This window comes from Lissotriton helveticus, chromosome 2_1, assembly GCF_964261635.1.
Source record: "Lissotriton helveticus chromosome 2_1, aLisHel1.1, whole genome shotgun sequence".
Taxonomy (NCBI): Eukaryota; Metazoa; Chordata; class Amphibia; order Caudata; family Salamandridae; genus Lissotriton; species Lissotriton helveticus.
Window position 1 is genome coordinate 1,902,644,298 of NC_136059.1, and position 25,949 is coordinate 1,902,670,246.

At 47.1% G+C, this 25,949-nt stretch overlaps 1 protein-coding gene across 1 annotated transcript in view; it reads right to left on the bottom strand.

Annotated features, from left to right (window-relative positions):
* AFG2A (AAA ATPase AFG2A) overlaps window positions 1-25,949 on the bottom strand; it is a 1,761,034-nt gene that overhangs the window by 1,520,222 nt on the left and 214,863 nt on the right. The window contains exon 9 of the mRNA XM_078676815.1: window positions 12,499-12,754. Coding sequence (XP_078532941.1) covers window positions 12,499-12,754 — 256 coding nt within the window. The remainder of the gene's footprint in view (window positions 1-12,498; window positions 12,755-25,949) is intronic.

The following is a 25,949-nucleotide window of genomic DNA, read 5'->3' on the forward strand; positions in this document are numbered from 1 at the left end:
AGGTGCGCCTGGTGGTGCTCGCGCTCCGCCTGCTGGGACTCGCAGTCCCGCACCCTCTGGACAGCAATTGGCAAAGTCAGTTAATCCTCACCGGTATACGCCCGGTTAAAGTCCTCGCAGGTCTCAGAAAAGCCTTTCACCTCTTCCAGTCGGGAAATAGATTCACCTCCACACGGCTGCGAGCGGCACCCGCGTAGCGAGGGCCACGAGCCGTTATCTGCTGCAGGGGGGAGGGGGCGGGAAGAGTCGCAGGTACGCCTGGTGGTGCTCGCGCTCCGCCTGCTGGGACTCGCAGTCCCGCACCCTCTGGACAGCAATTGGCAAAGTCAGTTAATCCCCACCGGTATACGCCCGGTTAAAGTCCTCGCAGGTCTCAGAAAAGCCTTTCACCTCTTCCAGTCGGGAAATAGATTCACCTCCACACGGCTGCGAGCGGCAATATCAATTTTATTGTAAAATCAAACACACCAGTTGCCATTTTGTTAGCCCAGATTATCACTGCCACAAGCAGTAATAGTGACATGCTCAAGTTAAAAGATATAATTACACATCACTCATGAAACCAGCACACTCGGCCTCTCACCAGTGATGGTGAATATCAAAAATACAAACATTTCAAAGATGAACTTTCCATAACTTAGGAGGGAGTTACACTGCGAGGGTCGAGAATCTTGATTCAGGAGAGTCTGCAAGAGAAAATGATTGAAGTGGCCCAAGGAGGATATAGTGAAATAGGGGCTACAAAACAAGCACTCCGAGACAGAGTGTGGTTTCCGTATCTCAATGAGCGGGTTGAAAAATAATTAAAGGCCTGTTATCTATGCAACTGCCTTTCCACAAAAGTTAGTCAACATGCCATAAACATGTCAGAACTCCCGAAGCATTCCTGGCAGAGAGTAGCCATTTACTTTTTCGGTCCACTTGACAATGGATATCACCTGATGACTAATACTCACGATTTCCTTTAATTGACGATCTCTCATCTACCACTCAAGAGCAAGTAATTGCGGGACTAGAAGGCATCTTTGCGACATGGGGTGTTCCAGCCATAATGAAATCTGACAATGGCCCGCCTTTTAACAGTCGAGAATCCCAAGATTTCTTACAGCATCTAAATATAAAGCATCAGAAGAGCACACCTCTGTGGCCGCAGGCCAACGGACTGGTTGAGTTTTATGAGTGTGCTAAAGAAAGCAGTGCAGTGTGCTACTCTTAAGAAGCTCCATTTAAAAACTTTGTTAAACTCAACCTTGAGAGCTGATCGTTCAACACCTCACTCGACCATAGGTGAAAGTTCCTGCGACATTGATGCTCGAGAGAGCAATGACTACCAAGATACCTCAGTGGACCAATCAGAGAGGGAAAGATGAGAACGCAACTAGTGACTTGGATAATAAACAAAGGATTAAAGATTATGCTGACAAAAGACGCGTGTTACCAGATGCAGAAACAAAAATCTGATGCTCCATTTGATGCAGAACCTTTTCCAGTGGTGTCTACCAAGGGACACATGGTGACTCCCCAGAGAAGTCCATTACCAGAGACTCTTCTCACTTTCGGTGTTTAACTCATTGTTCATCAGATCTACATGTTGAAGGATATACTGGTTCTAAAGCACCAGTGACTGCTGTTGCCTTTCCACCATCAATGCAGTTCCTGGACAATGATGGTGGCATTCTAGGTTTCCTATGACAATATCAAGTTGAACAATTAAAGCGCCAAAGAATTAATTGAAAAGATTTAAGTGTACATGCATATATATTTAGTAAAAATTAATTTTTTTCATTTAACAGAGGGGGAGATGTAGTGTCTAGAGAGTTAGCAATGACAGAACCCTTTTGGCTCCTGATGGACTCCGTAGAGCTGTGACATGAGTGTTAGAGCGGAATGCATTGAGGCTGATTTAGAATGTTGAGTTCGCAGTTACAAGCAGAAGAATAAAGACGTGTTATAATAAGCTCCGTGCATGGCGCAGTCATTGGCGATTATTAGGGTTGGGAAGGACACTACATTGGGTGTATCTTTATTCACACGATGTAGAATTGCCCCAATATGAATAACTACTGGATAAACATTCAGAGAGAAATTGAGGTAGAACAAGAAATCAATTAAAACTGGATGCACCTAGAATACTACTTGGAATATGGGGAACACAGGACCTAATCAGATACCAAAAGCTGTTTGTGAACCAGGACACTGAAGTACACCGAACAGAGACTTTGCGCCCAGGAGGCAGGGGGTAGGGGGAGGGTTTGTTGGGGAGGAGTGGGAGGGACGGGATCTTCTTCATCAGACACAGGCACGGCTATAGGAGGCCTCCGGCACCTTCCAGTGGGTAGGCGTGCATTGTGACACGAGGCGGAGACAGTCTGTGAATGTAGAAGTCACCTGGATTTGTGCCTATTGAGGGGGATCACTGTTGTATGATCTACTGTTGGGGTGAAAACAGAAAACCGTGAACGTCAGACATGTGTTGATTATAGACCAGATGTGATATGTATGTGCATTCATGAATAAAGAATTTATAAAAAAATTAAAAAAATAACAGGACACTGAAGTAGCAAAAAGGGGCATAGTGCAGAGAGGGGTAAACTCTGAGTCAACGACGATTAGAGAATGGAGAAGTAACATGGACTGCTGACTACCAGCAGAAAAAGTGTTGTATGTAGGAAGAAGTTGCTCCATAAAATTTGAAAAGGTGTATGGAGGTGCATGGTTGGGAGCACCATAGGTTCACATAGATGGATTGCATGATTTGACTACTGACAGTAACATAGTTTAATAAATCTTACACCATGAACTGGGTAGATGATGGAAGTCCAAGGACCGCTTTAAAATGATCACACTGTTATAAACACAATATACAGTTCTGAGAGTCCATCTCTATATTACGTAGGAATTTTGGTCAAAATGACAGCATGCGTCAACTGTAGCAGATGGATGGTATTTTGACAATTATACTGTAAATCTTTTTATTGTTTACATCTGAATTATGTTTGCACATGAAAATCAATAAAATGTGTTCTTTTTAAAACAGATTGTCGTGTAGTTCCCACTAATCTTTAGGACCTGCGTGTTTGTTGGACAACATAAACTTTAGGCGAGGTGCTTAGACTGATTCCCAGCACCCCTTCAGGATATGCCGGCCTAGAGACCAGCTAGCTCACAGTGCCAACCAATGAACATGACAACCCTGACCCCTCAAAGAGGTGGCAACAGATCAGAACCTTTTCGCTCAGACACTCAGGCTAACTTCTGATCAGAGAAATATACAGAGAATACACACTGGGACGTTTTCAATGTATTTATTGAACCAACGTTATTCTTGTATAGAATACATGTGCTGCGATAATCAGTAGATATAAGCAGATAAAAGTGATTACAAGCACCAAAAGAGTAAATAGTAGATACAGTTCTACCATGGTGCTAAAACAGTGTATATATGCAGGCATATAAATAAGGAAGTAATCAGCTGTACTCCTACTATGCAAACCCTACTCTGAGTGTACCTACAGTGTGTGTAGGTGGGTTGCCACGAATATCCCCAAGGGACGATCCAACCCCATTACCTGGCGTGAGAGAATGTAGGAGCCAGTCTTGGTCACAAACTGGACACCGCTCACGGAAATGTCAGACCGCAGCGTGGTGAAGTCTCCCCATGCAGGAACACTCTGTGTCAGCTGTGTATCCTCTGCTTATGCTCTGCATTCCGAATTTGAGCACAAGACTCCCTGCAGTGGCGGAGTACTGTTAGCGGAGCCTGGTGAGCAACTCTGCACCTCTGGCTGGTGTTCTGGGCCGCAGCTACGACACCTTCAACGGCGGGGGGCTCCTCCTCCCCTGATGGCTCCGGGTAAAATGGCGGCCTAACTATACTGCCGGACTTCACCCAGCAACACTCCGGGAGCCTTCCTTGCCCACTGGACCTGCGGGCTGCTGTCGGGGGGGCACCGGAAGCGGCGGATTGCCTCCCCGAGCGCTGTGGCGGACGACACGCTCCGGAGGACCGCGCCAGGGTGCCGAACTGGGCGGCACGAGTGGCCGCATCTTCCTGGCCCACAAATCACCGCACACCCCGGCTTTGCGGCCTACTCCCCGGCCGCCTGAAGTCGCCCGCCGGAGCTCTGCTCCATCATCGCGGCACCTGGGCGGCTCCTCCTGTGGGCCCCGGACTTCTTGTGCTGCCCCGTGACGTGCCAGGGGCGCGGGCGGCGGAGCAGTGACGATCGGCCTCCCCTGAGTTCCCGGCCATTACGACCTGGAACCGCGCTGCCACAGCGCTCCCAGGCCTTACGGCGCCGCCGCACCGCAGGCCCCCGCGATCGTCAGACTGGGGGCCCGCTCTTCACACGACCCCAACGCCGCTACAAATCCTGGGCCTCCCTTTGCTGGGGTGAAAGATGGAAGGCCACGGGCCCGGAAACGCGCCGACCTTACAGTAGGTGAGACCTGGGTTGGTGACCCCTGGGAACTCCCGTGTCGGCTCTGTGTTGGGGGCACTCCCCGGACTCCATATCTCTTGCCCTTTGGGTGGCCGGGACACAGAGGACCATACTGGAGTGCATGCTCATCTGGGGGCAGGCCTGGTCTTCCTGACTGGACAGAGCTGTGGACGGCGAGAGACAGCCACGCGCTAAGTGAACTTGTACTGTTCCATTGCCTGAGGCCATCCCTACCACACTGCTGCTGCGGTGCTCTCTGAGGTATTATTGTTATCTCCTTTGGTGTCGCCACTTGTGGACTCGGATCTCTCTGTCCACTGTGTATCTCCTTTGAGCTGGCCCGGAGAGGGGTCCCTCGTCTGATACACCGATGGCTTCTGGAAGGGGTAGCAAGAACTCCACGCAGAGGCAAATCAATAAACTCTCCTGGGGAGCCAAGGGAGAGGGTAAAGCTCCGACATCTGACGTCCCTCCACAGGCGGTCTCCCCAACCGCATCAGCGAAGGCCCTCACCCTCGAGGATGTCCTGGAAGCAATAGCGGGGGTCCGGTCCTCACTGGAGACTCGTATAGACTCAGTGAGTGCGGAAGTGACGCTGCTGCGAGTCGAGCTCCGCAAAATGGACTCTAAAGTGTGTGATGTTGAGGTGAAAACCGCTGCGCTAATTGACGATACCTCCACCTCTCAGCAGCAAGTTGCGCAGCTCCAACAGCAGCAGCGGCAGATGGGAGACCTCCTGGACGAGTATGAAGGGCGGGCGAGACGGAACAACATCCGCATCCTGGGGGTACCCGAGAGGATGGAGGAGCCCGCAACCGACCTCTTTGTTGAAGATTTAATCTTGAAGCACCTCCAGACCAAGAAACTGTTGAACTATTTCTCAATTGAACGTGCCCACAGGGTCCCGGGGGGAAAGCCGAAGGCAGGGCCCCCCCGACCCATTATTGCCAGGGTCTTTAATTTCAGGGACCGGGATGTCATCCTGCAGACAGCCAGGACTGGTTCACCGTTAAGAATAGACAACGCCCATATCACATTCTTCCCGGATTTCACGGTAAAAGTGCAGGCCAGAAGACGCAGCTTTTTGGAAGTTAAAAAAGCGCTACGAGACCAACATATAAAATATTCCATGCGGTTACCAGCCAAACTACAGGTGGAATCGGAAGGATGGGCCTGGTTCTTTTTCTCTCCGAGTGAGGTATGGGACTGGCTGGAGGGCTGGCGCCAAGCAGGTCCGACTTCCGGTAAACAAGGAGCATCTGGCCCCCGCTCTGAGAGTGATCCCCAACCGGAGAGCCCTGAACTGTTCACTGGGGCCATCCAGGAGGAATGATGTGAGGCCTGGGACGTTTGCAGGTGGTCTCTTGACGCTTCCTTGCGGACATCGTGAGGTCCAGTATGTATGTTTCATCATCTGAGTGTCGATAGACAGCCGTGGCTATGGTGTCGACTCCCTGACCCTGATGTCCTTCCCCCTCGGTCCTCCTCCCCCCACTACCTTCCTTTCCCCACCCCCCCTTTTCCTTCCCCATATGGCCTTTCTTCGCATTGACGCTGGTATGTACCGCATATAGACTTGATATATCTCGATCGACTAGGAATATTATGGATGATGCCAAGACACAGGGTTGGACCGCTGGAACTATCGTGCTGAGTACGTCCTCCTTTTCTAGAGCTTTGTAGACTATTGACTTGTCAGCTGGGGACTACTATGGGCCCTGAATGTTTCTCGCTATTGTGTCCCCCCCTTCTTTCCCTCCCCCTTTCCCCCCCCTGTCCTCCCCCCCTTCCCCCCGTCCTCCCCCCCTTTTCCCCCTCCCCCGTCCTCCCCTCCCACCACCCCCCCGTCCTCCCCTCCCCCCCCCCTTTTTTTTCCTCTTTATCCCTTCCTTCACACCTCAGTTCATTTTCTCAAGCTCTGGCTCACCACTGGGCTTCTATGCCCTACACAATATGCCTTAGTATACACCAGGTTTCATCTGACCCTTGCAGTTCATCGCTCAAACTTACTCCTCCGCTCTCAGGCGAGAGGTTTCACAGGCTTACCCGTTTATGGTTGGGAGGGCGACAGGCACTCTGCCTAGTTTGGGAGTGGATAGTTTCAGGTCCGCGGGCAGGGACGCGGGGTGGGGGGGAGGGACGGGGTGGGGGGAGACATTGGGTTTGGGGTTGTTTGTTCCTTCTAATTTCGTTGCATGAACCCTATTGCAGGCTTGCATTTCAGGGCCAATGGTTTCTTTTGATTTCTTTTGTTGTTCATACACTTTGCAGAGTCCTTCTTTCCTATGGGCATGATTGACACCGCCATCCGGCCTCAGTTGTCATACTATCCTTTGAGGATGTTGGTCCTAGTTTTCGACTGGCCTGGCTCCTCACGGCTATCCTGCTCCCCCGACCTTTACTACACACTCCACCATGACGCAATCACATATTAGGGCGCTCACCCTCATGACATGGAATGTAAATTGTCTAGGTAGCACAATCAAGAGAGGAGTGGTGCTGCAATACCTCAAACGCCATGCACCCGATCTAGTGCTCCTCCAGGAGACACACTTAATGGGCAACACATGTCGGGCACTCCATCGAGGGGGGTACAAGCTACTGGTACACGCTGGTTACACCTCTGGCTCCCGCGGCACCGGTATCCTGGTAAAGAAGAATCTTCCACTTACCTGTACAAAGACGTGGGCTGACCCCCTCGGCCTCATTGCAGTAGCTGAGGCCACATGGGAAGGGCGACACCTGAACATAGTCTCGGCCTATATTCCGCCAACACTGAGTAAGGACGCCCTGACGCCCTGACGACCCTAACGCGACTGTTGGATAGACCTCCACCAGGGCACACTAATTCTCGGCGGGGACTTTAACATGACTATGGATGACACTGTAGATAGACACCCCGAACGGGGCACCCATAAACAGAATTCAGACCTTATGGACTTTGCGCACGCGATGGGGTTGGAGGACCTTTGGCGGACGTCACACCCTGACACTCCCTATTACACGCACTATTCCAACGCCCATAATAGTATGTCCCGTATTGACTTCCTCTTTTGCCACGCGTCAGATGTTGGCCTCTTTCGCGACCCAAAGGGACTCCCCCGAGGTATCTCGGATCACTCTCCTCTCACAGTTCAACTCACTTACCATCGGCAGATAACCAGGGGTCCCATAGTCATCAACCCATGGCTCATGAAAATTCCTGACATTCGAGACAGCTTGCTAGAACACACAGAATTGTATTTTGCCGAAAACCTTGGTTCAGTCCCATCGGCCGTTACGATCTGGGAGGCATATAAGGCTGTTATCAAAGGGAGGGCACTGGCTCTCAAATTGGGCTATCAACGCAAGCAGGCCGAACTGCTACTTCAGACTGAATCAGACTTGCTTTCCCTAGAATCTGACCTCAAGACTGCCGCTTGACTTCGTCTAAAACAAGCGGAATATCAGATGCTGGCCTTGGAAAAGGCTCAGGCGAAATTGTTGCAAACCCGCCACCGGGTCTATGAGCTGGGAGATAGGGCAGGTAAAATGCTAGCCTGGCTAGAATGCCACGAACAGGTCTCTAGATGGGTTCCGCTGCTACTTCGCCCTGATGCCTCGCGCATCACGGACCCATTAGACATCGCTGAGGCGTTTGCGGACCACCTGGAAGCTGTTTACTCCTCTAGAGTGTACTACTCTGTGGACGAATCTCGCCTCCTTCTGGAGGAAATGCGTCTGCCCACTCTCTCCGACTCCGAACGGGAAGAACTGGACGCTGCTCTCACAACTGAGGAGCTTACAAGTGCCCTCTTTGCTATTAACTCGGGCAAGGCTATGGGACCTAATGGCGTCCCCAAGGGGATGGCCCAAGAAGTGATCCCACACCTAAAGGCCATGTTTGAAGAAAGCCTTGAACGGGGCAGTCTGCCACTGGACCAGCGCCTGGCCTCGATAGCAGTCATCCACAAACCCAACAAGCCGGCCACTGACTGTGGCTCTTATAGGCCGATTTCCCTCATTAACGCCGAGGTCAAGATTTTGGCCAAGCTTCTGGCTACCAGACTCCTCACAGTCCTCCCCTCCCTAGTGCAAGATGGTCAATCTGGATTCCTCCCGGGTCGGAACACAGCGCTGAACCTTCGCAGAGTACAAAACGTCTTGGGCAGACAACCCTGCTTACAGGAAGATGCCGCAATTTTATCCCTCGATGCCACCCTAGCATTCGATTCCATAGAATGGTCCTACCTCTTTGAGGTCCTGCAGAGGTTTGGATTTGGCCCGAATTTCATCAAGTGGGTCCGACTGCTATACACTGACTTGCTAGGCCAGGTTAATGCCCACACCTCCAGACAATTTCAGTTACATAGAGGAACAAGGCAGGGATGTCCCCTCTCCCCTCTTTTGTTTGCGCTCACGTTGGAACCCCTCGCCCATTGGATCCGTACGGATGCCTTCATTAAAGGACTGAGATGGAATGAAGACACGATTGATAAAATATCCCTATATGCAGATGACATACTGGTGTATGTTTCCTCCCCTAAAACCTTCATTAATAGTCTGTTTCATGTCATTAGGAACTTTGGAAAATACTCTGGTTTCTCAATTAATTGGTCCAAGTCTGCCCTGTTCTGTCTTTATGGCCCTCCACCCGCTCTCCCGAGAAAATTCACCATTGCGATAGCCAAGGACGGCTTCAAATATCTGGGTATCTTTGTAACTCCAGATCCTAAACTCTTTTACGACCGCAACTTACGGGGCCCACTTCAGCGACTCCACAGCGACATTTCCCACTGGCGTACGCTACCCCTGTCCCTCCCGGGCAGGGCGGCACTCTTCAAAATGTTGGCACTCCCGCGTTTTTTGTATGTCCTTCAAAATTGCCCTTTCCCGATTGCGGACTCCTTCTTCCATACACTGGAAGGTGATTTGCGACTCCTCCTATGGGATGGTAAGACACCTCGAATTGTTCTGCATAAACTGACTCAAGGGTGGTACGATGGGGGTATCGCCTTACCAAACATGCGACTCTATTATTGGGCCTCCCAACTAGTAGCCACTAACTCCTGGCTACATGGCTCGCCTTCCAACCCGGCCTATCATTTGGAGCGCTACCAGACAGGACATGGGGGATATCTAGGCGCTCTCTATGGCAAATGTCCCCGAAACCGGTACGTGGGACCCATGACACAAACCATTGCTATCTAGCACCGGGCTACTAAGAGCCTCGGTTGGGCTGACGTGTTCACCCGAGCTACCCCGCTATGGACTTCCCATAAACTGGGTTCCCTCTGTCACCTATAGGGGTTTGACAGATGGGACACGATAGGCATCTCCGCCCTCGGAGACTTGATCCACAAGGGGAAATTGTTGACTTTTTCCGAACTTCAACAGAAACATGATCTTGCTCATTCCGAGGCATTTAGATACCTTCAAATTGCGCATGCTATCACTACCTCAGTGCCGGACCTCTCCTCCCTTCCGGAGGCCTCTCCCCTAGAGGACAGGCTGCTCTCAGAACCACTCCAGACGAAGGCGATATCCTGCACATATCGCAAACTCTGCAATAATCTACCCAACTCATTCCAGGCCCTACGGGACAAGTGGGAGGGAGATGTGGGGGACTTGAACGATGATGACTGGAGTTCAGCACTGATGTCCCCCAGAAGACAGCCATAAACCACCGTTTCAGACTGATCCAACTAAAAATCCTACACAGAACATATATGTCTGCCCCCCTCCTGGCCAAGCTGGGCAGACGCCCAGATGAGATGAGTCTCCGCAACTGCGGCCTCCCTGGCTCCTTTTACCATGTCCTATGGGAATGTCCAGTTATCCAACAGTTTTGGGACAGGGCGGTTCGCAAAATGACTGAGGCAATGGGAAAGCCCATCCCTCTCTCCCCCTAAGGAAGGGATTCTTAATGTATGGGGCCCTACCGACCTTACGGAGGTTGAGCTACACTGGGTGGCCCTGGGCTTCCTGTTGGTGAAACGTGCAATAGCAATGCACTGGGGAGCCCCCCAGAGGCCTCTCCTGGTGGGCTGGGTGGCCGAAATGGGTAGATGCATGCTAGCCGAGAAATCTGTATTTAAGATCAGAGGGTGCCCCAAGAAGTGGGATAAAAAGTGGGGACACTGGAACGTGTTTAGAGGGGAGAACTGTACCTCCCCCACTGTGGAAATGGCAATAGATGAGGCAGGATCAAGACGATGTACTGATCCTTAACCGCATCGCTGCGGCGGCTTTTCCCGCTGTACGCGGCGGTTTTAAAAAACCCGCGGTTCATGACGAGCACAGCTCGTCATGAGCGCACGGCAGGTTACGCTCATGATGAGCTGAGCTCGTCATCAGCCTGGAAGAGGTTTCTGGTACATGCCTGATATATCTGATTCTGCTTTGCATTGATTGATCAACTGTATGATGACTCTGGTGTTGTTTTTCAATAAAATGTTACAACAAAAACAAAAAAGATTTGAGTAAGAAATTTAAGGAAAGACTGAATTGGCTTGTGTAAAGGTGGAGGGTACAGAGGGCAAAGTAAGTGTAGTATTTGATGCAAGTCTAGGGGTTCTTACCGCCGACTGGGGATCATTTATACAATAATTTTTACTAGGACAGGTAGTTTTGTGATAGGTCCAAAGTTAGCTAGTTCGATAGCTAATATATATGCTTTTTCAGATAGGGAGTACCTATCCCATCTTTTGGTAAGTAGGTGATAAGAGCAAATATAAAGGCAAAATCCTAAACAAGACAAGCAGGAGTTGGGTCCTATGGAGAATCAGTTGGTATCAGAGAGTCATTCAAGAAGAGCCAGTGGTTCCTCCATGAAGGCTGGCTTCAAAAGAACTTGAGCCCTTGTTTCAGGGAGCTGTAGAATGGTTTATCCTCCTTTGAAGTCTCCTACTTAGAAGCACATGGGTCAAATAGCAATCTTGACCAAGACTCAGTGGATCTGTCACCTTTGTCTAAGAATAAATTATTAGTTCTAGAGTTCTTCAGAAAGAGCGATTCCTGAGGTGCGCTGGGTTGCATACAGAGCATAACAGACTCATTTGGACAGTGTGTTGGAACGATCACACGATTTACTGAATGTTCCAAAAATATTTTTGACATTAGGATTGGGGTTTTTCTTTACTTTTTAAGCATAAGCAAATATTCGATTTTGACCAGTTGGTACTGCACTTTTTCCATTTGTTCTTTATACACCGATTATCCAGCTTCAAACAGTTTAGATCTAAACTACATCTGAATGCTTTCTGGGTCTGGGATGTCAAGACTCTACATTTGGAATTAAGATTGTCCCACCTCTTGTTATTAAAGCAAGAAAATGTTTCTCGACAGTAAATATTTCCTTCATCAGGGTATTCAAAGTTCGGCATAATGAAGGAATGTGCTCTTCTTCTGAGAAACCAGATCTAGAACGCTTAAGGACAGGGATCTTCCGAACAGGGGCAGAGAGGGGAAAAAAGAGATTTAAAAAAATGAATAGTACAAATTTATGGGAAGATTTTGAATATTATGGGCATGCAACTTTTAATGTCAATAACTATATGTACAGACCAAGTAACCAATAAACCAAAAAGTGCTCTTCAACTCTCCTTAACAAAATATCAAAGACTACTACGATATAGGTGGATGACAACCTGATAACCCTGTGGCCACTCAGTGTAAAAAGGTTGAAGGGGGTGGGGTGGAGATAGCCGTGCACCACAGTGTTCACTATTTATAGTACTTACACATTTGTCTATGTGAAGCAACACCACAATCGTTGTCAGTATTTCGTAATTCTGGTTTTGATTTATCATTTTTGTGCAACTATATTTTATGAAGCAGTATAAAAATAATAAACATGTTTCATGTTTGCAAACCTAAAAGACAGTACCCCTCTCACGTTTTCTTCCTACAACAGTAACAGTTTTAATTCCATCTTAAAATGTGAACCATCATTAAGTTTACCATTTGCTGGTCAACTGTGCATCATGTGGCAGAGAATGTAATACATACAAAGCATAATAACAACTATACAGCGATATCTTTCTCCTACAACATGCAAATGTATTGGAAACCTTACCTGCTTCCTTGCACAGTGCTGCCAAGTCTGCCCCTACATATCCATGGGTACTGTCTGCCAGCTGAACCAGCTCAGTCTCCGTTAGAAGATGAGGGACTTTCTTAAGAAGCTTCCGGAGGATGTCTAATCGATCCTGTGCATTTGGAATACCAATTTCAATTTCCTTATCAAATCGGCCAGGCCTACGCAGAGCTGCATCAAGCGCATGAGGCCGGTTTGTGGCTCCAAGAACAATTAGCTTCCCTTCACTTCCTTCCTATGGAACCAAAGGGAGAATTGAGCATAATTTAAACACAAGCATTTAGTAGTGGGTTATGGAGGGCTTCAGTAAGTGTTTCAGCCCCATCCTTTAATTTTCACACACCCTTATCTTTCCTCACATTTGTCCAACTTTTATGATTATTATTCATATAACACAGGCGCTAGTTTTTCTTTTGCAAAGTGAAATTGACCTTCCTTGGCAATAAAGTGCTCTTAGAACTGAACTATATCATATCAATTACATTTATTAGATATTTGAGTTCATCAAACTGAGGAAAATTGAATTTTGCCCTGTCATGTGTCCCTACGTGTTCCCCATTATATGTTATATGTGCATGATTAATATGCATATTTACCGCCTTGACCGAATAAAGACGCAATTATAGTTGTGTCCAACGTTAGTATGCCAGTTATCCAGTCCTCCTGAAAGCAACAAGTATTGGGCCTATGTTGCCAACGTCTTTACATTGTGCACGTTAAATTATCGAGTTGTCCCCGTTTTCTAGGCATCACAGGGCCCGGACACCAGATTCAAGCCTCAAGTCTCCTGAAACCACTCCGAGGAGCGATGCAGCCCCTCCCGCATCCCTGACCCTTCACTTACTTCCTGCCAAGCAGCGCGGTGCCCGGCCTGGCCTGCCTGCCTGTCTGCCAAGAATATGTTATGCCTCTAGTTATCAGTTCAGCTCCCCGGCTTCACATTCCTAGCTAACGAACCGCATAAACATCTTCATCTATAGTCTAGTCTTTCTGTCTCCATGCAAGAGAATTACTGAATTAGTATCCATAGAGGATTCATAGCACACGCAATACATAAAGAAATATATGCATGCACCAGCCTTAGTGACAAGTAGCCTTTGCCCTGATGACTTTTAGATTCAAGCAACATGTACTCCAAACATGAGATATCAGATATGCTATAGGTACATGTCGTTCTGACATCCCAGACTTTAGTCTCCTCTTCTAGTGCTAGAAGTCAGAGCCCCCAGCTCTCCCCAGTTACACGTCATGGCCCGTTTGCGCGCACCAGTAGGTTAAAGGTTCCAGCTGCCCAGGTAGCCCCCTCCATGTATCCACCCATTTGTGACACTTCTGTGACGTTTACATCACATGTCTCCGTGCACGCCCTGTGCACGCCTTCTTTGTACGCCCATATGTTCTTATCTTCCGTTTGTCACTTGTTACGCCTACTGTATTCAATGTAATTGTACTGTTTTACTATATATACTGTATAATGTTAATGAAAAGCTAGCTGTCCCTTTTTATGCGAGGCTATCATTCCTGTCCCTTCCTGAACCTTAGCAGGTGATGGAACCCGATGGTCCATTGGCTCGAGCCATCTAATTAAAGCCCGTATGACTCAGATACCACGGATTCTGCCTCTTATTTATTGAGCTATCCTTTTTCAGTTCATGCATAGAAAAATAGTACCGGTAATTAATTATTTATTTACCACATAAATGGCGCCCGAACAGGTACGAGCCCCTTCCCCACGCGCCGGCGATGTAACGCAGGCCCCCTGACCCTTCTACAGCCGTGACGGACCCCTACCGTGCACGTGCAGATATTTCTGCTTCAAGTCTCCCTCAGGCCCACGGAGGAGACGGAGACTGCGGTCCGGCATCCAGACGAGGCGGTGAGGAAGGCGGATCGTCCCGACCAGAGCCCAGCCGAGAGAGCAAGGTCCGAGGTATCCGGAGGCCCACCTGTTTCCGAAGCCCGAAGCCCGAGGCGCATGCGTAGTGCGTAGCAGTAACCAGACGTCGTAGCAGTCCAGTCCAGTCCGAGGCCTTCAGTTTTGCTTCCCGGTGAGTACCGTTGCTGGGAACGTATCTAGACGGGTTCATTAATTTGTGCCCAGTCCGACGGGTTTGGGTACACAGATCCGGTCCGACGTATTCACTTAGGTGGATACGGTATGACGTGTCTCTTTAGGAGACCGGTATGTTCTGTACTGTTTTAGCAGTGCATCCAGTAATTCTAGTAAGTCTGTTCTCGAGAAATTCGAAGTATTATGTTTTCAATGTATTAGGTAGTATTCTGTTCGAACTGTTATTAATGTGTTTTTGATGTCGTGGTATGAGTGATTGTTTTGCTATTCATTACTGTGTTCATTGTGTATTGTGTTCAAGTTCAAGTACGGTTCAAATATGCCGCTGTTTTCTAAGTTACGTCAGATAAAAACCAGAAAAGGGTTACTCGAAGAATCAGTTCCTGTCCCTCCCAGGGACAGTCCTGGACATTTCATGTATCATAAGCATGGCTTAGATGCCATACTGTATCTAGATTTATGGGTGGACTACACCAAAGATCTCGAAGAGAAATATAGATGGCCTGTTTCAGGAACATGGGATGCCGAGTGCATCATGAGAGTAGAAGAAGCATTATGGAAAAAGAAAGCCAGACAATCCCAGAAAGACGCCATAGAATTGTGGCGTAAAGAATCGCATAAAAGAACGGAAAAGGAATTCAGAAAAGCCGAATTAAGTAGAGAATCCTCCGAAAAAGCCCAAGAAAGGGAATTACTAGAAGAAGGTGAACGAGTTAGAGCAGAACAATCAGACAGACAAAGAAATGCCCTTATTAAAGGTATGTATCCTCTTCTCGCCGAGGGTTTGCCGAAGGCGACCCCGGAAACACCCTGTAATTTACCGCCACCATTGGTCCCGACTAAGCTATGTCATAAACCGACTGCAGCCGACATTTTCCTTTCTTCCTATTTAGACGACACTGTCCCAGAATATGCTAATACGAATCCTACCCCGCCTGTTCAACTTCCACCTCCTGTTAATAATGTAATTACTGTGCCTCCAGTCGTTGGTCCCGGGAATCCCGTTAATGTGCCAGTACCCCAGGACCAACCCACATTACGTACGCCTGCTTTACCAGTCACATTACCAGCAGCCGCACATTCAGTATTAATTGACGATTCTAGTTCAGGAGGAGCAGGGGGAGGTATTCCTATCACCCCGCCTCAAACAAAGCGCCTGACACTGAGAGACGCAGCATTACAGCGTACGCCAAAAGTGGCTACGTACGAAGCACTCAAACGGTTCCTTAATGATTGCAGATATGACCCAGTGCCAGGTGAAGATCACATGATATTGCATTCCGTACGTTTACGACGAGTTGCAAATTTCTTGATTACCATATCAGATATGAAAGAACACTTAGACAAAATATATCATTTCATCCGAACAGGGGAGAAACCAGAAAGTATTCACGAAGCTATGGCACACAGGAAAGTCGAGATCCAAGACATGATTTTGCAATTTTTAATAAATTGTTTAATAAGAGAACAGGATCGTCCTGATAAAGCTCCAGAAGAGATGAAAGTCCTGATAAGATGGAGTGACAATATAGCAGACGGAAAACACAAGACACAGAATAGTATAGAATCCATGTACAGAAAGATTCGTAAAGAAATTATATGTATACACGAAAAGGAGAAAGCAAGCAGAGTAGCCGAGAAAGAGAACGACTCTTCAGACGAAGAGGTAGACAACGAGAATCCCGCTAGAATAGCGTATGTAGGTAGGACGAGACCTTTTGATAGACACACACGCCTAGATTACAAGAAAGTTTTTCCTCCTCCTGTACCAGAACAGTGTTCTCTTGAACAATTATTCCAGGCTACCGATAAAGTTCTGAAATTACGAATAGGTTACAGTGAGCTTAGTACCATGTATGAACAAGAACTAGCCCGATCAGCAGTTCGATGGATTAGTGATTCTACCACGTTTACAGACGTAGTAGTGGCTCAAATGTTTCTGAAACTGCCCCCAGGCGAACAGCGACTGGTGGGTATGTACATGATCCAGCATCTCATTACACTGTACGAGGATCAGCATTCTGATCCAGGTCCTTTATATAATGTATTAAACGAGTTACTCCTAAACAGATGGAAAGGTCTAGGTACCGATTTAATTAGTGTCATTTTAGAACAGCGCCACAAATACAGAACGTTCCTGACTCCACACTTTGTTCCTGTTCCACCCCCATTCTACATAGATAGACAGAATCCGTTGCGAGAAGTGCATCCTGTTAAGGGAACGGGGGGTGCGCTCGAACGAGTATTTGTTTACACCCCTATAACGAAAATAGAACTACTAGAAATGAAAAAGTTAGTGCCATGTCACGATAAAGATCCAGCAGGGTTTCACCGTGAATTAAAAGATATGCTCCGTATGGGAGAATACACGTATCCAGATATCATCAAAATGTTAAAGGTCCTGTTGCCCGCGGGCATATATGAAAAACTCAAAGAAAAAGAATGGGAGGTGGGAGAGAAAAAGATTGACTGGACAGCGTTAGAGAACGAAGATAACACACGAGTCCCAGGTACTGGTCTTGGGGATAAAGCCAAAGAATTGCCCGAACTGTTAATACAAGTCTTGCCAAGATTACTAGCTACGAAAAAGGAAGACTGGGATGCCATCTCAGCCTGTAAACAGAAACAAGACGAAGACACGAGTGATTTTTATTCTAGATTTGAGAAATGTTTCATTATTAATAGCGGTCTGAAAACAAGTAGTGAATCGTATCCACATCTTTTTGTTACTAAACTAGTTGAGAATTCTTTACCACAAGTTAAAAATCGAGTATTAAAGGTCGAGAGTACATGGCAAGCTAATACCCCGTCCCAAATGCTACAGATGTTACAGTATCACCAGAACCGAATTAGGGAAGAGCAAGAACACGAAAGGAGACGTATGAAAGACACGAAAATGAAAGTACTAGTTGCACAGTCTGTTCCAGCAGATAGTCAGAAGAGGGGTACGAATCAAACTACTCATTCTGCAGCTCCCGTTAAAGGGACATGCAATTACTGTAAACAGCCAGGTCATTACATAAACGAATGTGCAGTTCTGAAACACAACATAGCTACAGGTAAGACGAAAGAGAGACCGCGTCCTCCTAGACAGGAACATGTTCCGCAGAATTCGCAGCCACCGCAGAATGCACAACAGACAGTTACAGTACCGCAGCCTATAGCTGCCACACAACACGTTACACAACAGATGTACCAGTACGCACAGTCAGATTATCCAGAATATCAGCAGTATTCATGAAACAGCCTAGAGAGGGAGGTTGGCTTGCCTCTCATCGAGGTTCCTGTAGATCAAGAGGGTCCCTATATACACAGTCAAGTATTAGGGAAAGACAGAAAGTTTCTGATTGATACAGGGGCAAGTAGGACTACCATCAGTCATGACGAGGTTCCAGGGGCTCCACTCTCAGGCTCAAGAAATGTTTCCCTGGGATTTTCAGGAAAGCCGATTGTTAATGAAATATCGAAACCAGTTTCCCTAGAAGTTGGTCCATTGTCCCGAACTACAGACTTGTTACTTACGAAATCATGTCCTGAAAATTTACTTGGTATTAAAACATTGAAAGAATTAGGAGCTGTTATTTGCTGTTCTCCGGAAGGAGTGAGATTGTTTTTACGTGATTTTAAAGGTCATTATGTGTTACGTGATTTTGATCCAAGATTACTGAATGTACCACAGCATTTATGGGCGCAAGGTCCAACTGATGTAGGTTGTATGCACATTACACCATATCGTGTCACTCTGAAACAAGGTGTTGTATTACCACGAATCCGACAGTACAAATTGCCACCTGAGGCTGTAGCAGCCTTATCGAAAATAATTGACGAGCTCATTGCTCAAGGAGTAGTTGTAGAAACTGACTCCAATGTATGTAATTCTCCTATCATTCCGATTCTTAAACGTACTGACCCAAATGCACCTCCAGTTTATCGATTAGTGATTGACCTTCGAGAACTTAATAAATGTATCATACCCCAGTACCCAGTGGTTCCAGATATCTCTTTCCTATTGACTGCCATTGATTCTGAAGCTACGTTCTTTACTGTCATTGATCTCAAGAACGCATTCTTTAGTGTCCCCATTCATCCAGACAGCCAGTTTCTTTTCGGATTCTGTTTAAATGGAAGAAGCTATAAATTCACGCGTGCACCTCAAGGTTTCACAGAAAGTCCTAGTATTTACAGTCAAGCACTTAAAAGACAACTAGACAGTATTCACATGCCAACTGACACTGCCCTGCTCCAGTATGTCGATGATCTATTGATCACAGCCCGTACAGAACGTGACTGCGAACGTGCGTCACTGACAGTCTTGTATTTTCTGGCAGAGATGGGGCACAAGGTGTCCCCTTCGAAACTGCAATTCTGTGTCCAGCAAGTGGTATATCTTGGACACTTGCTGTCCAAGAGGGGTAGACAGTTGACACCTGACCGTATCCAGTTAATAGCACATCTTCCACAGCCCAAGACACAGAAGGAGGTACGAGCTTTTATCGGCCTCACTTCTTACTGCAGACAATGGATCCCTCAGTACGCATATCTAGCCAAACCACTGATACAGTTGACAACACAGGAGGCAGCCACATCGACTGTCCTCCCTTGGACCCAGGAACATACACTTGTTTTCAATGAGTTAAAGAAAGCTTTATGTAATGCACCTGTATTAGCGACACCAAACTACAGTAAGCCTTTTACACTTTTTGTCACTGAACGTGATGGTACAGCATTATCTGTTCTTACGCAAGATCAAGCAGGACAACACAAGCCTTGTGCTTATTTTTCTAGCACATTAGATCCAGTAGCCCAGGCTCTGCCTGCGTGCCTTAAATCAGTTGCCGCCACAGCTCTAGCTATCAGACAAAGTGATTCCATAGTGTTAGGACACTCCCTGACAGTACAAGTTCCACATTCCGTGGAAGTTCTTTTAAACCGAACACAGACTCAGCATTTGACAATTGCACGTTTAACAGGATATGAACTGACACTATTTCAGCCACACATAGAAATCAGACGCTGCAACATATTAAATCCTGCTACACTGTTACCTTCGATTACATCAAACCCTGCCACACATGACTGTGTGGAAGTTATTAACACCATGACAAAGCCAAGACAAGACTTGACGGACATTGCATTACCTGATCCAGACCTGACACTTTACGTGGATGGTTCATGTATGAGAACGAATACAGGAGAGTTAGTAGCTGCGTATGCAGTGACTACTGAAACTGAAGTTATAGAAACACATCGTATTGACACCTTGTCTGCTCAAGCAGCAGAGCTCATCGCTCTGACCCAAGCCTGCATACGAGCTAAGAACCTGAAAGTAAACATATATACAGATTCACGTTATGCATTCGGAGTCGTTCACGACTTTGGAGTCCTCTGGCAAGAAAGAGGTTTCATGACCTCTCATGGAGCCAAGATTCAGCATGGTCCCCTCATTCAAGCTCTGTTAGAAGCAATACATTTACCGACAGCCATTGCCATTATGAAGTGCAAAGCACATACGAAAGCCACTGACACCATTTCCCAAGGTAACGATCTAGCCGATCGAACAGCCAAGCTTACAGCTCAGACTCCAGACATTCCAGCTAACATGACAAAGACAGATGTTCCAGATCAGACGACTTGTATGACAGTTAAGGACCCTACACAAGATGTACTAGACATACAGACACATGCTACCCCAGACGAAATCAAGAAATGGTCTGAACAAGGAGGGGTCCAGACAGATCAGGGATGGTTGACGAAGGGAAAAGCCACATGGTTTCTCCCCGACTCTATGGTTCAAGTCATTATTAACACCGCACATAGTCCAGCACACTTAGGAGAAAAAGCCATGTTAGACAGCATCCAGAACCTTTGGTTTAACAAGCATTTACGAGCAGCAGCGAAGCAGAAAGTACGTACCTGCATGATCTGTTGTCAGTTCAATCCAGGTAAAGGTGTTCCGGTGGAAAAAGGTGGATTCCATCCTCCTGACCACCCTTTTGAAGTCCTCCAGATGGATTATATTCAGATGGATCGATGCCGAGGTTTCAAGTATGTCCTCGTAGTTGTATGCGCTTTGTCCAGATGGACAGAAGCCTATCCAGTCCCAGATTACACTGCCGCGACCACTGCCAGGCAGTTGGTTCGTGAGTTTTTCCCACGCTATGGTTTGCCCAGGGTCGTGTATTCAGACAACGGACAGCCATTCTCATCCGAACTCATGAAACAAGTATCACTTCTGTTAGGGTACCAGTGGAAGTTCCACTGCGTACGACACCCCGAGGCAGCTGGCCTCGTCGAGAGACACAATCAGACTCTGAAAACACGTATCGCGAAGGTCTGTGCAGAGAAAGGTGTAGATTGGATGGTAGCCCTGCCGGTTGCCCTCTTTTACATGAGAATGGTCGCCCACTCCCGATCAGGTCTGTCACCGTATGAAGTAGTGTTTGGTCGTCCCCCAAACATGTGGGGTACACCTATGCCACGTAAAATCACCGATGTTGACAGTAATATGCTGACAGATTACCTAGCTTCCTTGATGTCTGCACTACTCTCTTGCCGTTCACAGGTCGCGGCTCCCTTTCCAGACAACACCCAAGTGAAACCGCACGAGGTCATTTCAGGCGACCTTGTCCTCGTAAGGAATTTCGATCGTTCAAGCCCGCTGGAGCCCCGCTGGAAAGAGCCGAAACTTGTTCTGATGACCACAAGGACCGCCGTGAAACTGGAAGGCCGGAAGGGCTGGCTACACTCCAGCCACATCAAGCGTTTCCATGGACTGCGTCCAAAGACTTTTTTCAAGGACTGTCCCGATACTGACTCTAAACTTCCCCTGTTAGAGAAAACTCCGCAGCAGGAGTATAAACTCAAATTAAGGTCTAGCAAGTCAGACAGTTTAATTGTTTAAGTCCCTCTCGGGTGAAGCGGTTAGACAGGTTCCTGACATGTATAAGATAGACCCACATAGTGAGAGAGTTAGAAACTCCAAGAAAATCCGTTACTGTAAGAATCTGTGCAGCAGATGTATTGTTACTTTACTGTTTATGTTATTTCTGAGTCTTACGATCACATGTATAAGTTATGTTTTACATGTATTTTTTCCTCCTCTTGGTTCGCATGTACATCTTTCCTCTAATGATACAGTAGAGCACACTTTTAGTGAACTACCCCCTCACGAGTTATCCTATCGACTTGCAATGCGCAACAATACTTTTATACGTATGTTACACTATTCACACCAGACTAGCAATGCCACTAATTGTTGGGTGTGTGGTCGACTCCCCCCTTTCCAGACACCGAAGGGAGTTCTGCCACTCTTTCCCTATCCGTTTTCACACAATGGTTCGTGTGGAGCATGGTTCACGTTAACATCATCCTCAGACGATAAGTCCCTTCTGAATAGAACATGTTTCCCAGACAAGGAAGGTCTTTCCCATAGGACAGGGTTAGATCTAGAAAATAAAGTATATGATCTAGGTAATTACTCCTCGAATTTCATGGTTTTGAATGTTCAGTCCGAGACTACTCCCGACTTGCCCTCTATAACAGTTCTACCACTGAAAGGCGAATTATGTGTTAGAAAGAATGGTTCAGTACATCTAGGACACAGTGATTGTACTACTGTGGTCGAGTATAGTGACAGTGGGAAATCTACTTTCAAAGCCTCACGTCATTCGTATTTTATATGTGGTCAGACCGCATATGTACGTCTGCCCCTAGATTGGGATGGAACATGTTACATTGCCTTCCTACTGCCACCAGTTTTCCTAGCCCCATCCGATTATCACAGAAATACACATCTAGTACACGTCAGACATAGAAGGGAGATCGAGTCCCCAATTGTCGATCAAACTGAAACTGCATTAGAACAGTATACAGACTTCAATAAAGGTTTCTTTTTCTTCATAGGACCCATCCAGAATAGTAAGCTAATACGTAGGTTAACCAGAACCCTTGAAGCAGTAGTGAATGAGACTACTACCGCTCTAGGTAACTTAACAGAAGAGCAATCTGCTATGAGATTTGTCGTTCTTCAGAACCGCCTTGTTCTTGACGTCATACTGGCCGATAGGGGCGGAGCTTGTAGAGTCATCGGATCTAGTTGTTGCGTTTTCATTCCTAATAACGCACCGTCTGTATATTCAGCAATAACAAGACTTCATAAAATAGCCCATCAGCTACACCAGAATCCAGGCACCTGGACATGGTCCGGTTGGCTCTGGAGTATAATATCTGCCTGGGGATGGAAAGTACTGTCATTTCTAGGAATAGTAGTAATGACCATATTCAGTTGTTGTCTCTGTTTACAATGTGGCCCTGCGATTTGCGGCTTGTGCGCTACATCTTGTATTCCAAGTCCAAAGTCCCCTTCCCAGAAGATAAGAGACGAGCAAATGATGCTCTATGAACAGATAGATGGTATCATGAATATTGATGTTTCCTGAAGGAAACGTAGGGAACAAGGAGGGAATGAGGAAAATTGAATTTTGCCCTGTCATGTGTCCCTACGTGTTCCCCATTATATGTTATATGTGCATGATTAATATGCATATTTACCCCCTTGACCGAATAAAGACGCAATTATAGTTGTGTCCAACGTTAGTAAGCCAGTTATCCAGTCCTCCTGAAAGCAACAAGTATTGGGCCTATGTTGCCAACGTCTTTACATTGTGCACGTTAAATTATCGAGTTGTCCCCGTTTTCTAGGCCTCACAGGGCCCGGACACCAGATTCAAGCCTCAAGTCTCCTGAAACCACTCCGAGGAGCGATGCAGCCCCTCCCGCATCCCTGACCCTTCACTTACTTCCTGCCAAGCAGCGCGGTGCCCGGCCTGGCCTGCCTGCCTGTCTGCCAAGAATATGTTATGCCTCTAGTTATCAGTTCAGCTCCCCGGCTTCACATTCCTAGCTAACGAACCGCATAAACATCTTCATCTATAGTCTAGTCTTTCTGTCTCCATGCAAGAGAATTACTGAATTAGTATCCATAGAGGATTCATAGCACACGCAATACATAAAGAAATATATGCATGCACCAGCCTTAGTGACAAGTAGCCTTTGCCCTGATGACTTTTAGATTCAAGCAACATGTACTCCAAACATGAGATATCAGATATGCTATAGGTACATGTCGTTCTGACATCCCAGACTTTAGTCTCCTCTTCTAGTGCTAGAAGTCAGAGCCCCCAGCTCTCCCCAGTTACACGTCATGGCCCGTTTGCGCGCACCAGTAGGTTAAAGGTTCCAGCTGCCCAGGTAGCCCCCTCCATGTATCCACCCATTTGTGACACTTCTGTGACGTTTACATCACATGTCTCCGTGCACGCCCTGTGCACGCCTTCTTTGTACGCCCATATGTTCTTATCTTCCGTTTGTCACTTGTTACGCCTACTGTATTCAATGTAATTGTACTGTTTTACTATATATACTGTATAATGTTAATGAAAAGCTAGCTGTCCCTTTTTATGCGAGGCTATCATTCCTGTCCCTTCCTGAACCTTAGCAGGTGATGGAACCCGATGGTCCATTGGCTCGAGCCATCTAATTAAAGCCCGTATGACTCAGATACCACGGATTCTGCCTCCTATTTATTGAGCTATCCTTTTTCAGTTAATGCATAGAAAAATAGTCCCGGTAATTAATTATTTATTTACCACAAAACAGGCATCAACACGCTCGATAATAATTTGAAAAATATGCTGCTTACTTAAAACTTTGCATGTCAGCATATCTTCTTGCAATACATGCAACATACATAAAGGTGCAAGTGCATATCCAAGCATACCCCTCCCCACAGTAGCAAGTAGCTACTGTTCCCTCACCAGAATGAAGAATGAGGACTCATAGCAGCCTAGATTCAAACGAAGGGCACACGCCTTTTTACCCTCAATCCTGGAAGGGGAGTCTCCTGTCCTTTGGTGCCTCAAATCTGTGCAGTCCTCCGTACCCGAAGTCATTCACTTCCCCGTACATGTGGGTTACGAACTGTGGCATGCAGCCTGGGTGGAGTGCATGCTTTAATGGTGTGTGGTGAGGATAGAGTCCTTTGCGAAGGCATACCGAATGTTGCAGAGATACCCATCCAATTCTCTGTGTGGGTGTGATTTTGCCATGCACTGTCCCCTAACTAAGCCATTTAGCCTGATTGACACGTTAAGGCAATCCAAAATCAGCTCCTACAAAGCCTGAGTTATGCTGGAGGACAAACGAATAGAAGGGGGTTCCCCAGGGGGATTTAGGATGCTGGCAGGAAAAAAGGGGAAAGAACAACTAAATAGAAACAAGAACTACCCTGCCAGGGTTTTGATTTCGAGGTCCCACAAGGAGATCCTTACAATTAACAAAGGGGTGACAGGGAATGCGTATCAGAGCTGACAATACTTCACACAAAATCAAAATCAAAATAGATATTTTTATGAAAATGTATTGATAATTAGTAGAGTTTCAATTTATATAAGAAATCCATATGGGTGCTTTAGGGAGATATATGTACATTGATTTAAACTCTTACAAGGTGTACATCATACTGGAAGTTAGGCGACGTGCATTCATTAGGGTCCCACACACTACCACAGCCATCCACTAAAAATACATTCACTCTCAACCTCACTCACTACCATAATAATACAATCACGCATATAAAATTATAAGGTTACATTAGGGCCGGCAAAGGACATATCTAGTAGCTGCTAGGGCTGAAATTACAACATGGAGGCAAGACAATGTGGACAGGGTAGTTAGACAGAGACTACACTGAGGCCATCCATGTAGGTCACGCCAACGCGCGTTTCGATGCAGGGCCTATTTAGGCTGCACCTTGATCAGGGCGAGGAGGACCAGGGGGCGGGGACTAATGCACTGGTGGGACATGGTGAGCGTTGTCTCAGTGATTAGGCTGTATATAAGTCCTTCTTCTGAATAGGGTCTTCTACCAGTCTGTTACAAAACGGGCTCTAAGATCAGACGGTCGGCGGTCATAGGGCTCCCAGGGTCGGGATAGGGAGGATCTTCAGTCCTAGGGGTTCAGTGGTAAGGGAGCGTCGACGGAGTCGAATCTTCCGGGATTCGGCATCGGATTGCTTCTCCGTCAGGTGCGCAGTCGAGGGAGAGCACTAGAGGTGGTTCCCAGGTTGATAGGGAGGATGGTGTCTCTAGTGAGGGAGACCTTACATGATCCGACACCGGAGTGTGTCCAGTCGGGAGTCAGGTACAAGCAGGGTCATGGAGGATGACAGCGATGGTCCTGGCTGATCGAGTTTTAACACGGACCGCGGGGCGGCGTCCTCTCTCAATGGGGGGAATGCAGGGTAGTTCTTGTTTCTATTTAGTTATGCTGGAGGACAAACACCAGACCAAAAAATGTTGG